Source organism: Chiloscyllium plagiosum, chromosome 1 (genome assembly GCF_004010195.1).
Source record: "Chiloscyllium plagiosum isolate BGI_BamShark_2017 chromosome 1, ASM401019v2, whole genome shotgun sequence".
Classification (NCBI taxonomy): Eukaryota; Metazoa; Chordata; class Chondrichthyes; order Orectolobiformes; family Hemiscylliidae; genus Chiloscyllium; species Chiloscyllium plagiosum.
In genome coordinates, this window is record NC_057710.1 from 90337396 (window position 1) to 90354379 (window position 16984).

Sequence of the window (16984 nt, forward strand, 5' to 3'; positions counted from 1 at the left end):
GGTGCTTGTATCTTCTCCGTGTGTGGGGGATTTTAAATGTGTTTGATTTGCTTTCCAGTGTTGAGGCACATACCCATCACCTCATAGTTATGAAAAGCGTTAACCAAGGTCGTTTTAGAAAACAAAATGACCGTTATTCGCTTTAGTTTTGATATTTTTAGTAATTCTTTTGAATTACATTCACGGTTGGGGGATTTTAAATGTGTTTGATTTGCTTTCCAGTGCTGAGGCACATACCCATCACCTCATAGTTATGAAAAGCATTAACCAAGGTCGTTTTAGAAAACAAAATGACCGTTATTCGCTTTAGTTTTGATATTTTTAGTAATTCTTTTGAATTACATTCACGGTTAACTAGAATGTAGGGTCTCTACACTCTAGTTAACCGAGGTCCCAGGGCTTTGTGCGGATGAAGCAATACTGGGTGCTTGCACCCAAAATGGTATCAAAGTTAGCGTTTCAATCCAGAACGATAACATCCAGACTTATTGGAAGTTCTGTGCATGGAGTTACTGTGATAGTGACTTGGCAGTTACATATGAAGCCTGACATGGCTGTTCAAGATGGAGAGTGCTCCCAAACATTAAAGCTATGAATTGTGGAAGAGTGGGAAATCAGGTGAGTAAAGTGAATGCCTGTGTTGGTTCTGAGCTTCAAGCAATAAATCTGTTTTTTTTTGCCTGCACCAATAGGAAGTCATAGCCATAGTTTTTCAAATGCTATGTTGTATATTGTCATATAGGATACTTCTGTCTTGATTCTCAGCATTTTCATGTTAAAAATATCTATTAGTGTATCTCAGTGAACAAACTGTAGAGGTCAGTAAGGAGAACAGGTTAGGATGATGTGTAACTTTTAACTTCATGAATACAAGAATCCAATAACTGATGGTGAAGGTCAGAAATATTCATATTTTGAGTTGTAAGTGTTTTGATCATGGGATTTCTTATTTAATAGGAAAATTGAGTTTCTCTTTAAGATATGATGGTAATATGAAATACTAGAAGGAAACAGAAGTTGTGCATTGGATGACACCTGTTTGATGATGTTTTGCAATGTTAAGTGATGCCAATGCTTAACTCCACTTCTGTTTGTGTGGTTAAAATTCCTGGCCAAAATCACAAAAGTGCCTTGACTTGAGAAGGATGTGCTATATTTTTTGGGATTAATATACAATTCAAAAATAAAGAAAATAAGCATACAATGGAATAGTTGTCAAATTGTTTGTGATTTCAACATAGTATTAATGTATATTCACATAGAAGCCTACAATTTTGAAAAAGAGACAAATTTCCAAGTAAGCAATAGAAACAAAACAAGGACAAGATTTTATATTTTAGGGCTTTCATGTCAAATTGTTATCAACATAAATCAAACACTACATCATAGGCATCTAATTCATTGAACCAAAGAAAATATGCTTTTACATGAACTTAATACTGTAACCAAGATGCATATTACAACTTCTTTTGCTGTGCACCACACTTCTGGCAAATGTATAATAGTACAAGAACAAATCCCAAGTTACTCCCAGCCTTCCTCCTACTATAATAAGTAGAAGCAGATGTAGGCCATTCGGTCCATCAAATCTGTTCCATCATTGAAGGAGATCATGTTTGACTTGAGGATTGTCGACTGTCTTTCTTGCTCTTACCCCATAACCCTTGTTTTCCTTACTGTTGAAATATTCTGACTTTCTTTGTCTTGAGTGTCCCAACCTTGTCAGCCCTCTGCAATAAAAAATTCCACAGTCACTACCCCAGAGAAGAAATTCTTCCTCATCACTGTCTTAAATGCGTGATTCCTTACTTACCGTCTGGTCCAAGACTCTTCCACAGAGGAAGACAACCTGTCTGCATTTACCTTATCAACCTCTCTAAAGTTCTTTTCTGTTTCAACAAGGTCTCCTCTCATTCACTGTTTAGAAAAATACAAGCCCAGTCTACTCGACCTCACTTTCTCAGAAAATCTCTCTCTGCCTAGAATCAAACTCAAGAACCTTTTCTGAACTGTCACCAATGCCAGCAAGTGTTTCCTTAGAGAAGGGGATTCAAACTGTTCATAATATTCTAGGTGTGGTCTCCCTAGTACCTTGAATAGTTTTAGCAAGACTTCCCTTGTTTATATTCGGTTCATTTTGAAATAATGACCAACATTTAATTTGCCTTCCCTATTACCCACTGAACATGGATGTTAACTTAGTGATTTATGTGCAGTGACCCACAAAATCCTCTCTGCTGCAGCTTTCTGCAGTCTTTCTCTATTTAAATAATGTTTAACTTTTCAATTCTTTTTGCCCAAGTACATAACTTCACATTTTCCCACATTTCATTTCATCTACTAGGTTTTTGTCTTGACTTGACCTACCTATATTCGTCTGTAGACTCTTTGTGTAATCTTGTCCTCCCACCTATTTTTGTGTAATCTGCAAACTAGGGTGATAGTATACTCTTTTCTCATCAAAGTTATTAATAGGTACTATAAATAATTGTGGCCCGACACTGACCCCCAAAGGCACTTCACTAGGTTACAGATATCCTAAAAAGTTCCCATTTATCCAAACTTCCTGGCTGCTATTGGTTGGCCAATTCTCTATCCATACTAATATACTATCCTTAATGCTGTGGGCTGCTATGTTATTAAGTAGCTTATGTGCAGAATCTTACCAAAAATGTTTTGGAAATCCAAGTATATTAAATTGTTAGTTTTCCTTTATCTCTCCTTTTGCTGCTTCCTCAAAAAATTATAATTATATCCGTTGGATATGATTTCAACTTCATGAAGCCATGTTGACCAAGCTTGATAATATATATTTCCAAATGATCTGCTATTATATGCTTTATAATAAATGCTAACATTTTTCCAAAGATAGATATTAAGCTAACTGGCCTATAAGTTTTTATCTGCCTCCTATTTTAAATAAGATGGTTACATGGGCAGTTTTCCAATCATCTGGGAATGATTCTTGGCAGATTACAATCAGCGCAGCTGAATAGTAATGTCTTTAATGTCTGAGCATGTAACCCATTAGATCCAGGGGACTTATCATCTTTAGCCCGTGAGTACTTTTCCTCTAGTTATAGTTATTGTATTCTCTCTCACTTTTGCCCTTGATTATCTGGTATTTCTGGAATACTATTAGTGTCTGCTACTGTTAAGATTATTACAAAGTATTTATTCAGTTCCTTTAGGATCCTGGCTTGTCTGTATGATCTCTAGTTGCAATTTCCAGTGTCTTTTACAAGATATTCTACTCACATGAGTCTCCCCAGTCTGATTTCCTGTAATAAGGCCCACCTTGGCCTTAAATCTACAAAAAATGTTTTCTTCTCTGTATTCTTTTCAAATGGAGCTTCCATCAGACTCCTGCATGGTTATTAACACAAAAACAGCCATTTCCTGCACTTCACAATAGCTGCATCCTCTCTGTCTGTCACGACCTCCCTCTCTTGGTGTCTCTGTATCCAAAAAAACACCTGATCTTTTCTGTGTCAAGATATGAATATTGTCAGTTGATTTTCAACAGATTTTGCCAACCAGATCTCGTAGATCTGCATCCAGGGAAAGTTGTTATTGCAAGGCTATGAAATCTTGAAGTGCATATATGTAACTCTAAAAATGGTAATGGAGTTTGTTTGATGTCATTGAAAATAAAATGCAGTCATTATAATTTAGTAATGTGAATGACATAAAATGGCACTTAACAAAATACTTAAATAGATTAGAGTTATAACTGTGGATTTAATCTAAATAATTTGGGGGAGGGATTCAGTTGCATGAAAAATTATGGAAGAAGTTGGGGGGAGGGGTGCTTAGCAATGGCTATTAAAGTTTCCAGAACATGTAAAAGGACAGAATATGGAAAGGCTCAGGAATCTAATTTCAGGTACAGCAGATAAAGGGAGAACTATGAGAAGGGTGATCATCAATGCAAGGCTGAGGCTATTGTACTTAAATGCACACAGTATACAAAAGAAAGTAAATTAGCTTTTAACGCATATTGAAATTGGAGGGTTCACAGACATGTGCTTTCAAGTGGATCCGGGCTGGAAACTAAATGTCCAAAGATGCACATACTATTTTGGAAGGATAGGTCGAGGGGCTGGGGTTGCCTTGTTAGTAAGAAACTAAATTAAATTGATAGCAAGAAGGTGTAGATTCCATGTAGATGGGGTTGAGGAAAGGAGAAAAGACCATGATGGGAGCTATGTACAGGCCTTCTAGCTGTAGGCAGGATGTAGGGAAGAAAATAAATCAGGAGATAGAAAAGGCATGTAAGAAAGACACTAATACATAGTTATGAGGGATGTCAATATGCAGGCAGATTGAGAAAATCAGGTTGGTAACGGATCCCAAGAAAAGGAATTTGTGGAATGTCTAAGAATTTTTTGGGGTGCAGTTTGTGGTAGAGCCTTTAGGAACAGGCAATTCTGAATTTGGCGCTGTGTATGAGGCAGACTTCTTTAGGGAGCTTAAAGTGAAGGAACCCCAAAGGGGTAGTGCTCATAACAGAATATAGATAGAATTTCACCCTGTAGTTTGAGAGGGAGAATCAGATGTAACAGTATAAAATTGAGTCAAGAGACATGAGGGAGGAACTGGCCAGAGCTGATTGGAAGCGAAGCCAAGCAGGGAAGATGGTGGAGCAGCAATGGCAGGAGTTTTGGGGGTAATTAGGGAGGTACAGCAGAAACTCATCCCGAGGAAGAAGAAACATATTAAAGGGAGGATGAGGCAACCATGGCTGACAGGAGAAATCAGGGATAGTGTAATAGCAAAAGAACAAGGATACAATATGGTAGAAGATTAGGGAGAAGCCAGAGGATTGAGAAGCCTTTAAAACAAAGCAGCGGATAACTAAAAAAGCAACAAGGGAGGAAGAAGATGAAATATAGATTAGATTAGATTAGATTACTAACAGTGTGGAAACAGGCCTTTCGGCCCAACAAGTCCACACCGACCTGCCGAAGCACAACCCACCCAGACCCATTCCCCATTCCCCTACATTTACCTCTTCACCTAACACTACAGGCAATTTAGCATGGCCCATTCACCTAAACAATTCACCTAAATACGAAAGAAAGCTAGCTAGTAATTGAAAATAAATTTGCAAGTGTTTTATTTAGATACATAAAAGGTATGAGACATTGGACCTCTGTAAAATGAGGCTGGAGAAGTAGTAATTGGGATCAAAGAAATGGAGGAGGAACTGAACAGGTATTTTACATCAGTTTTCACAGTGAAAGATGCCAACAACATACCAAAACTTCGAGAGTCAGGAAGCAGAGGTAAGTGTAATAGCCATCATGAGGGAGAAGGTGCTAGGGAAACCAAAATCCTGAAGGTAGATTAATCACCTCGACCACAGAATTCTGAAGGAGAGAACTGTGAAGATTGTAAAGGCATTGGTGGTGATCTTTCAGGAATGACTGGACTCGGGGACGACTATGAAATGGCTATTATAATGCCCCTATTTAAGAAGGGAGGGAGGTAGAAGGTGGGAAATTATAGGTTGGTTAGTCTGTCCTCAGTCATTCATAAGATTTTAGAGTCTATTATTAAGGATGAGATTGTAGTGTACTTGGAAATGGATGATAAAATAGGGCTGAGTCAGCATGGCTTTGTCAAGCGAAGGTCATACCTGAAAGATCTGTTAGAATTCTTTTGAGGGACGGGGGAGGAGGAGGTGTGAGGTAACGTGAGGGACGGGGGAGGAGGAGGTGTGAGGTAACATCGGCCTGCATCCTCTGCACCCGATGTGGCCTCCTCTATATTGGGGAGACAGGCCGACTACTTGCGGAGCATTTCAGAGAACACCTCTGGGACACCCGGACCAACCAACCCAACCACCCTTTTGCTCAACATTTCAACTCCCCCTCCCACTCCACCAAGGATATGCAGGTCTTTGGACTCCTCCATCGCCAGACCACAACAAAACGACGGTTGGAGGAAGAGCGCCTCATCTTCCGCCTAGGAACCCTCCAACCACAAGGGATGAACTCGGATTTCACCAGTTTCCTCATTTCCCCTCCCCCCATCTTGTCTCAGTCAAATCCATCGAATTCAGCACCGCCTTCCTAACCTGCAATCTTCTTCCTGACCTCTCCGCCCCCACCCCAGTCTGACCTATCACCCTCACCTTGACCTCTTTCCACCTATCACATTTCCGTCGCCCCTCCCTCAAGTCCCTCCTCCCTACCTTTTATCTTAGCCTGCTGGACAAACTTTCCTCATTCCTGAAGAAGGGCTTATGCCCGAAACGTCGATTCTCCTGTTCCCTGGATGCTGCCTGACCTGCTGCGCTTTTCCAGCAATACATTTTCAGCTCTGATCTCCAGCATCTGCAGACCTCACTTTCTCCTCAAAGAATTGAGTACAAGAGTCAGGATATCAGGTCACAGTTTTATAAGACTTTGATTAGGCCACAAGTAGTTCAGTTCTGGTCACCACTTTACAGGAAGGATGTGGAGATCTTGGAAAGGGTGTAGAAGAGGTTTACCAGGATGTTGCCTCTTACATAATCTCTCTCTCAAACATTCACACATACACACACCCTCTCACAGACCCTTTACACTCTCGCTCGCGCACACAAATTTGTGGGCTGAATTTGCACTTGCAGAATTACATTTTATTTTGCTAAAAAACTGCATGAATCCATGGAAGGTTCTGTAAATCCCTTTTTAAGAAATAGAATCAGTCTGAACATTGGGGCACAGACAGACTTTAACGCACATGTTCAATGCATTACCTGAGCTGATATGGCACCTATTGTTAAAATTCACTTGAAAATGTAACTTTAAAAAAAGTTCTGGGATGTATATATGAAAGAACATGGTCATTCTAAAAGATGAGAGACTTAACAAACAATCTAGGTCTTTTTCAATTTATCATTTCAGCTGCATCACACTGCAAACGTTTGCTACAAATTCTTGTCCTACGATCTTATACTCCACAGCCACCTGATGAAGGAGCAGCACTCCGAATGCTAATGCTTCCAAATAAACCTGTTGGGCTGTAACCTGGTGTTGTATGATTTTTAACTTTGTACACCCCAGTCAAACACCAGCACCTCCAAAGCCTGGATTAGAGGGTATGAACTACAAGAAGAGGCTAGAAAAACATAGGTTGTTTTCTCTGGAGTGGTGGAGCCTGAGGGGAGACTTGATAAAGTGTATAAAATTGAGATGCACAGATAGGGTTGATGATTGAATCTCTTCTCCCAGAGTTGAAATGTCTAATACTAGGGGGCATGCATTTAAGGTGATAGGGGAAAGTTCAAAGGAGATGTGAGGGGCAAGTTTTTTCACAGAGAGTGGTAGGAGTCTTGCACGTGCTGCTCGGGGTGGTGGTGGAGGCAAATACGATAGGGGCGTTTAAGGAACTTTTAGATAAGCATGTGAATATGCAAGGAATGGACAGATATGGACCAAGGGCAGGCAGAAGGGATTAGTTTAATTTGGCATCAGGTTTGACACAACATTGTGGGCTGAAGGGTCCCTTCATGTGCTGTACAGTTCTATGTTCTATTATAGTTGAAAAATATGGTGCTGGAAAAACACAGCAGGCCAGGCAGCATCCGAGGAGCAGAAGAATCGACGTTTCGGGCATGAGCCCTTCTTCAGGAATGAATAATGAAGGCTTATGCCCGAAACGTCGATTCTCCTGCCCCTCGGATGCTGCCTGGTTTGCTGTGTTTTTCCAGCACCACATTTTTCAACTCTGGTCTCCAGCATCTGCAGTCCTCACTTTCTCCTGGTATGTTCTATTATAGTCCTGGTTCAAGAAAAACATCTCATTTAGAAATTTGGTATTTGACGCTTTGAATTATCTTAATTACGTGACTTGTGTAGTGGATAATTTGAAGAGTGGAGTTTTGTTGTTTTCTCTGATCTGATGTGCTAGCTATTTCAAGAGACTATTAGTGTTTTCATTTATGGAAACCATGTGAATATAATCAGAACTGTGGTTGTATCCAAGTGCTATGTCGTATCCAAATGATTTCTTTGTTAACTTTCTATTGTTTTTGATTGGTTATTTATATAATCACGGGTATACCTCACTTAAATCATATCAAGTCTACATTTACTCCTGCCAGAAATTCTTTCTGCTTGTTTTGTGCATTGACGCAAATGCTTGAAGTCACTGGTCCAAGATTTGGATCATATGACCTGTAGTGAACAACACACTAGACTTGATAATACTAAGGCTAAATTTATGAATCTGCACTGCCAATATGGAGCTTCATCTGTTTGTAACATAAATTAAAAATGTTATCCCAGAGATTGCCACATCATCGAGAAATGCGAACCCAAGATTCTAATTTGGGAAACCCAAATGGTTGAGTATGGCCACTAACAATCGAGACTCCAAAAATGAGCCCCATGAGTTAAGTAATTTTTGGAACCATCTGACAGTAAAAGTCTGTTACTGTGAGACTGTTTTTGTGCTATTTTCATTTATGATAAAAAAAACAGGAAGCCAAGGAGAGCCAGAACCAATCACTTATAGTGCTGTCATTTTTGCAAAAACACCAAACTCCTTGGAGAAGAACGTTAATATTTTTTAGATCGAAAAATATTGCGAAACTGATGTCAGAATCGTGTCTCAAGATACCTACAATATAAGAGTCTGCTTTACCAATCCTGGAAAATGTTTGCCTGCTATCTGTTTTTGATTCCATTTAATTGGGATTACTTACTTTTTATTTTCTGCAAAATGTCTGGAATCTTCTATAAGAATGATTTTCCTTTTCTATAAATGCTTCTTGTTTATGCAGATTGATGTACTAGTGTTGGAAGGAGTCTTGGTTTTATTTGCAAGTTAGTAAGGTATTTATAGGTGATGAAGGTTATGTGACTTGTCTTAATTAAGGCATCCAGAAAGATTTTAATGTCTCCCTAACCCTGCCAATTGTTTCTCAAAACATTCCAGAAATTTCACCCTCAAAGTCTTTTTCAAGTGCTGATTGCTCTGTGTGAAGACCTCCCTAGTATCGCTCCTAAATTTCTTTTAGTAGTTTGAAACTGTTGCACCCTTGTCATGTCATTGCAGTTTAATGTTTAAATAAAATTCCAGCTTTTTGTTTTCCGGCTCTGAAGCTGCTTTTATGTATTAGTCTAAAACCATCTCTTGAATATCTCCCCTCCAGTATGAAATGCTAATGTTTTGTAATCTATCCTCGTAAATCAATAACCACTAAACAAAAAAAAACGGCTGATGCTGGAAATCAGAAACAAAATCAGAAGTTTCTGGAAAACTCAATGTTGAAGAAAGGTCAATATACCCAGAACATTACCTCTGCTTTCTCTCCACAGATGCTGCCAGTCCTGCTGAGTTTTTCCAACAGTTTCTGACTATTCGTAAATCAGATGTTTGGCAATAATCATCCACTCTCAGGTTCTTATGTGCACTTCCTCTAGTGTTTCAGTTTGTATTAGGTCTGATGGAATGATCATAATCTCACAAATAACAACATATTTGCATTTTAACGATACCTTTAAGATAATAAAACATTCCAAATGCTGTACAGGGTATCACTGAAGTGGTTGATGTTAAGGAATTACTTACCAACAATTATTTGCATTTATTTAGTGCTCTTGACAGAATAAAACATCTCTGACACTGCAGAGTAGCATTATAAAACAGTATGGTTCTGTGGCAAGTAAGACAAATTAGGTCACATGATCAGAAGTTTGGTCAAAGAGAGAGAGTCAGAGATGTACGGCATGGAAACAGACCCTTCGGTCCAACCCGTCCATGCCGATCAGGTATCCCAACCCTTCAAGGAGGAAGCAGAAAGCAAGGTAAAGAGGTGGGAGGTGGAGGGAGTGTATTCCAGAGTTGTTGCCTGGATACCTAATAGCACGCCCACCAATTGTAGGATGATTAAAAATTGGAGATGCATTTTAGATCAGAATTAGCAGAGTGTAGATGGCTCGGAGAGCTAAGAGAACTATTGGTTCCTCTGTTTACAGCAACGGCACCCCCTCCCCCTCCCACTTCATCTCTGTTAAAAGTTGGGACCATTATTTTGCTATTTCCCTTTTGTGAAGTTTGAAACGAATAATAAATTTAGCTGACACAGCTTTGAACCCCTCTCTATGCATACAAATGTAAACAATTGCTAATGAACAGGGCAAAAGACAAGTCAAAGATAATGGTTACGAAGACTACCAGGCTATTGCTGCCTAGTGATGCAGATTGCTTTGCAAAATCAAAAGTGTCTGCCCTTACAAGATGTAAGCTAACCTCTAGCTGGTGGTGAGTAAGGAAACATCAATCATTCAGATATTGTGAGTAATTGTCCCGTGTCCATTGACTAGAAGGAATCAAATGGGTGATTGACTATGTGTAATCTAACAGCACCTAGAAATAAGCTGTATCGCTAAGTGCTCAGAGTCAGGAAACTCTTCCCATCAGGTGGTATTCCTGCCAGACAGTTGCTGTCTGCTGTTATAAGATGGGCCAAAGGAGGAGGAGGGAGAGAGTCAGGGTTCCTGCTTGTAAAAGAAGCAAATGCGAGGTGAGAAATCTTTTTCACAAAGCAAGTAGTTACTGAATCTGGAATGTACTGCCTAGAAGGGTAGTGGAGGCAAATTAAATTTGGGCATTAAAAAGGGTGTCAAGCAATCATTTAAAACAAAACTATCTGAAGGGTAATGGGGTAAAAACAGGAGACTAAAATGCTTAGAGCGGGTACAAACAGAATGGACCAAATGGCCACCTTCTGCATGAGAGCACTTCTATGATTCTGTGAAGTGAGTACATTTTGTTTATGCTAATAAATAATGTGTTTATTAATGAAATCTGAAGGAGGGATCTTTTTACGTCTGTTACAGAGAAACCATATGATTGGTGAAATTGAGACCCGGGTAGAGCAATTAGATTTAATTGTGACCCATGGAGTTGAGACTGTAGCATTGTGACCCATGGAGTTGACTTTTCTGATTTTGATGTAACATTTGTGACTGACCATATCAACAATGTTTATGCAAGAAGACACTAAAGACATCGAGAGCTTAATTGAGAATGTGCAGAGGCAAAGTCAACACTTTGTAGAGGGTGCACAGAACTTTCTGTAGTAATTAAAATGAGATCAGCCAGATGGATCTCATAGAATGTATTTCATTGAACCAGATTAACAGTCCCACAATCGGGCAGTCCTGACTGACAGATAAGAACAGGAGTGTCACCCTGGAGTTGTTCAGGGAGAGGAGTGTATTATTTTCCCCTCCAACTTTATTTTGATTTAATCCCTGCCCTCCCCTTCACTGTTTGATCATACAGCATTGCCCTTTGATGTGAAGGGCGGTGCTTGTCACTGGCCACTCGGGTGTTTTCTTTCTTCTTGGTGGTGGAAATTGAATAAAGATTCATACACCTTGTCTCTCTCACTGTGTCTCACACCTGCACACACACAACATTGGTGCTGGGGAGAAAAATAAGCACTACCGCAGTTAGGCGGTAGTGTGGGGGTTAAAAGAAAGAAAAAAAAAACACAGGAGTGTCAGACATCCTAAAAAAAACAGGAGTGTCCCTGTGTACTGTGCACAAGTAAATAAAGGTGATTTGGTGAAGGGATACTGGCCTCTGTGCAATTAGTTCAGTGACAAAGGTGGGGAGAAAAAGAATAGGAATGTCAGTCATCGTGTGCACTCAGAACTGGCTTGAGGAAGCTGGACCAGAGTCGAGGACTTTCCATATGTAAATAAAGGGTGACTTGGTAACAGGATATCTGTCTTTATGGAGTTATTTTAGTGGTGACATGACAAAAAAAAACGTTCCTGAAGAAATTTGCTTACAACATTCATCTTGAGATAAGCATTTCAGGCATTATGCTGCTATTTGGAAAGCTTGACCCACTTGATCTTACTGTTGAAGGCTAGGCCCAGTATGTGGAAAGAATGTGATATTGTTTCCAGGCAAATGATATTGGGGCAGGTGCAAAGCAACGAGTAATTCTCCTGACAGCTTGGGACCTGCATCTTTTGGTTATAAGGTGCCTAACTTCTCCTGAGTCACCAGATATTAAAACCCTTCAATAGTTGATGGATTTAGTTAAGGGCTGTCGCAACCAGAATTGAAACCTTTTTTGGACCTGGAGAGATTACATCACAGTGGGCGACGGCATCTTATTATGGCGAACAAGAGTGATTGTCCCAAGCAAAGGTATCCCAGATACTGGCTGAACTCTGCCAGAGCTGAAAATGTGTTGCTGGAAAAGCACAGCAGGTCAGGCAGCATCCAAGGAACAGGAGAATCGATGGTTCGGGTATAAGCCCTTCTTCAGGAAGGGCTTCTTTCAGTGAGTCCCTCTCTCACTGCACACCCCAGGTCATCTCCTCTGCACAGAAGCGAATCCTCTTTTGAACTCTGCCAGAGTCACCCAGGGGTTTCCAAAATGAAGATGTTGGCAAGATGTTAAGTCTGGTGGCTAGGATTGGATGCAGAAATAGCCATGTTGTTGCACAATGGCCTGAGTGCCCACAAGGGAAAAAATTAACACCAGCAACTTCCCTACATTTTTGCGAATGGTGGGGTAAACACCAGACTTGGTTGCATGTCAGCTATGCAGGTCATATTATAGGCTCAAAATCTTTAGGCTTTGTGGATGCCCACTCAAAATGGATTGGACATGCATCGAGTTCATTCATCAAATGTAGCACGCCAACAGAAACATTGCATGCACCTTTTGCAATACAGGGACTCCCAGTATTGGTCATGGATAATGGGCCATCATTTACCAGCAGGGAATGTGAGTATTTCCTAAAGTCTAATGGCATTCAACATGTAAGGACAGCTCTATACCATCCATCAACCAAAGGTCTTACAAAAAGAGGCAGTCCAAACTTTGAAGGCAGGCTTAAGGAAATAACCTACAGCTTCACTCGAGACCAAACTCTCCCGGTTCCTATTTGATTATCGGACCACCCCGTCATGCAACCACAGGGATAGCTCTACCGCAGTTGCTAATGGGTCAAAGACTTTTACCGGATTAATTCTGATCTTCCCAGACCTGGGGAGGGTGGAGAGTAAAACAGCATCAGAAACACCAACGCCGGACACAAGACTCCGCTAAGTGAGACAGTTTAATTCGGGTTGCGTTAGGAAGCAGAGGAATGGCCCTGCAAGGTTAAGAGGCATGGTCGACGTGAGGTCAAGTTCAGTGCCGTGTAAAGTTCGGGTAGGTGCGGCTGGCCTGAACAAACACGTGGACCATATGAAAGCTGCAAACTTGGGAGGGAAACATGCCTGGCTCCTCAGAGCAGTCGGAAAGGCTGCTGGAATCCATAGGTTTTCCCTCTTTATCAAGCACTGAAGAGACCTCAGAATCTGAGATGGACACAGTGGATCTCACCTCTTTGACACCTTGCTGCCTGAAGAAGAGAATGAATTTCTTCTGCATGAAAGAGGTGAACTACTCTATGTTATACGCTACCCATATCCGAGGCATAGTTGGAGGAACCCCAGGATGAACGACAAGAAAAAGAACCAGCCTATGTCCTCTGACTCAGAGGGAGAGGGATGTAGTGATTGTAATGAGGTCAGCCAGGTGGACCTCATTGAACTTGAGTTCCCTGATTGGGGCTGTTAATGTGGTTCATCTCGGGGTCAAACCTGACAACATGATTGTGAACAGACTGGCCTAACCATACCGTTGCTGAAGAGAGGGATGGAGTGAATATCTGGGAACTGTGTTCTGAATGGGGTTCAAAAACAGTTTCAGTCTTCCTGCTGTTTAATTGAAAGAAATTTGTACAGATCCAGTCTAGGGTGTTGAACAAGCAGCTTTATCACTTAGCTGGAGTGAAGGAATTGAGATAGGTGGTGGTGAGATAGAACTCAATGTTGTCTATTTCTGAAAACTATGGCTTGGCTGATTTTGCTGCTGAGCAGCGTCTAGGTGAGAAATCAGTTGGGGTAGGGGGATGGCTAGGTGTTGCCAAGAATAGATCTTTCATGAGGACTTAAATGTGAAGATGTTTAGGAGAGAATTCCAGCATCAAAGTCCTTCCAACGATGAAGCAAACAAAACCTGGAATGCCCAAGACTCCAGAATTGATGGAGTGCAGATATTTGATGTTGATTTGATTTATTGTCGCATTTACCTAAGTGCAGTGAACAGCTTTGTTTGCCAGCAGTAGAGACAGATCATAGTAACCAAGGACATACAGATCATAGGATTGTTGGACAGAGTAAGACGCACAGGTTACACTGCAAACAAGGTGTACAAAGCAAGATCAATATTAACACGATCAACATTAGTTGAAGTTAGAAAGTCCATTCATCAGTCTAATAATAGCAGGGAAGAAGCTGTTCCTGAACCTGCTGGTGCCATGTGTTCAAACTTCTGTATCTTCTGCTTGACAGAAGAGGATGTAGGAGAGCATTGCTAGGGTGGGATATTGGCAGCCTTTCTGTAGCATCGAGAAGTGTAGATGGAGTCCTTGGATGGGAAGTTGGCTTCTATGATGGTCTGGACTGTGCACCCAACTTTCTGTAGTTTCTTATGGTCCTAGGTAGAGCAGTTGCCGAACCAAGGTATTGTACACCTAGCTGGTACGCTTTCTGTCTGTAAAAGTTGGTGAGGATCCTTACGGGCATACTCAATTTCCTAAACCAGCTGAGGAAGTAGAGATGTTGTGCTTTCTTGACCATCGCAGCAATGTGGGAAGTCCAGGACAGGTTGTTGGTTATCATCACTCTCTCCACCCTCTCACCTTCGCTTCTTTGATGTAGATGGGGGGGGTGTTCTCCTCATTTCTTTCTGAAGTCACTGATCATTTCTTTAGTTTTGCTGACATTTAGAAAGAGGTTATTCTCACTGCACCATGTCACCAAGCCCTCTATCTCCTTTCTGTGTTCTGTCATGTTGTTGTCAGATATCCGTCCGACCACAATGATTAGATTAGATTAGATTAGATTAGATTACTTAGTGTGGAAACAGGCCCTTCGGCCCAACAAGTCCACACCGACCCGCCGAAGCGAAACCCACCCATACCCCTACATTTACCTCTTACCTAACACTACCGGCAATTTAGCATGGCCAATTCACCTAACCTGCACATCTTTGGACTGTGGGAGGAAACCGGAGCACCCGGAGGAAACCCACGCAGACACGGGGAGAACGTGCAAACTCCACACAGTCAGTCGCCTGAGTCAGGAATTGAACCCGGGTCTCTGGCGCTGTGAGGCAGCAGTGCTAACCACTGTGCCACCGTGCCGCAAACCTGTAAATGGTGTTCATTCAGAATTTGGCTACGCGTGGGTGTACAGGGAGTCCAGTAAGGGGCTGAGGAAACATCTTTGGGGGTATGCAGTTTTGAGGGCTAATGTGGAGGAGGAAGGGCAGTGATCTGTCTTCACTGATTGCGGTTTGTGGCTCAGAAAGCTGGGGATCCAGTTGCAGAATCTTGAGGTTTTGAGAAGGCTTGATGACATGAGGGAGATTACAGAGAAAGGTTAAAAAGAAGTCATTGCAATGTGATTCCAAGTTACACTTCAAAGAATCAAGAATATATGCACTACTTTAGTACTCCATTGTTTGAGGTACGATCTTTCAGACAATACTTTAAACTGAGTGGATGATGCTGAATGGCAGTAAACAGAAAATAGTGGTGTTTTTTTGGAAAGTTGTTGTGGAGTGCCTGTTGTGGAAGTCTGTGTTTGGACCTTTTGCTTTTCCTGATTTATATTAATAACTTAGACCTTGGTGTACAATGCATAGTTTGAGTTTGCAGATGATGAGATTTGGAAGCATTGTGACCTGTGAAGAGGACAAAATGTGTTAGGGATATTGATAGGTGAACCAATGTAAATATATGAAGTGCTTATTTTGTGGGAAAAACATATGGAGACAGTAAAAAATAAAGAATGCAATCTAAATGGGTGCAAGGGTGGAGGTAACTAATTATATGTGTGCATTATTCATTGAAGGTGGTAGAACAGGCGAAAATGGCAGTTAATAAGGTAAAAATAAAGGTATCCTAGGTTTTATTAATAAAAGCATAAAGTACATGAAATGCTGAACTTGTATCATACACTAACTTGGCCTCAGCTGGAGTATTGCATTCAATTCTGAATGCTGCAGTTTTGGAAGATTGTAAAAGCATTGGAGAGGTACAGAAATAGTTCATGAGAACAATTCCAGGGATATTGATCCTCAGCTACGGAGATAGACAATAGGTGCAGGAGTAGGCCATTCAGCCCTTCGAGCCTACACCGCCATTCAATATGATCATGGCTGATCATTCCTAATCAGTATCCTGTTCCTGCCTTATCTCCATAACCCTTGATTCCACTATCTTTGAGAGCTCTATCCAACTCTTTCTTAAATGAATCCAGAGACTGGGCCTCCACTGCCTTCTGGGGCAGAGCATTCCACACAGCCACCACTCTCTGGGTGAAGAAGTTTCTCCTCATCTCTGTCCTAAATGTTCTATCCTGTATTTTTAAGCTGTGTCCTCTGGTTTGGCACTCACCCATCAGCGGAAAAATGTTTCCTGCTGCCAGAGTGTCCAATCCTTTCATAATCTTATACGTCTCAGTCTTCTAAACTCAAGGGTATACAAGCCCAGTCGCTTCAGTCTTTCGGTGTAAGGTAATCCCGCCATTCCAGGAATTGACCTCATGAACCTACGCTGCACTCCCTCAATAGCCAGAATGTCTTTCCTCAAATTTGGAGACCAGAACTGCACACAGTACTCCAGGTGTGGTCTCACCAGGGCCCTGTACAGCTGCAGAAGCACCCCTTTGCTTCTATAGTCAATTCCTCTTGTTATGAAGGTCAGCATGCTATTAGCCTTCTTCACTACCTGCTGTACTTGCATGCTTGCTTTCATTGACTGGTGTAGAAGAACACCCAGACTTCTCTGTACTGCCCCTTTACCTAAATTGATTCCATTGAGGTAGTAATCTGCCTTCCTGTTCTTGCCACCAAAGTGGATAACCATACATTTATCCACATTAAACTGCATCTGCCATG

At 41.2% G+C, this 16984-nt stretch overlaps 1 protein-coding gene across 3 annotated transcripts in view; it reads left to right on the forward strand.

The window, feature by feature from the left end:
* The first annotated feature begins 419 nt into the window (after positions 1-419).
* Positions 420-16984, forward strand: part of corin (corin, serine peptidase) — a 241591-nt gene continuing 225026 nt past the window's right edge. For 2 of the 3 annotated variants that reach the window (XM_043691580.1, XM_043691591.1), the window contains exon 1: positions 9347-9396. In XM_043691580.1, the coding sequence (XP_043547515.1) occupies positions 9369-9396 (28 nt within the window). In that variant the 5' untranslated portion in view covers positions 9347-9368. Of the gene's footprint in view, positions 619-9346; positions 9397-16984 lie in introns of those variants that run through there. The other variant, XM_043691602.1, reaches the window with a different exon arrangement.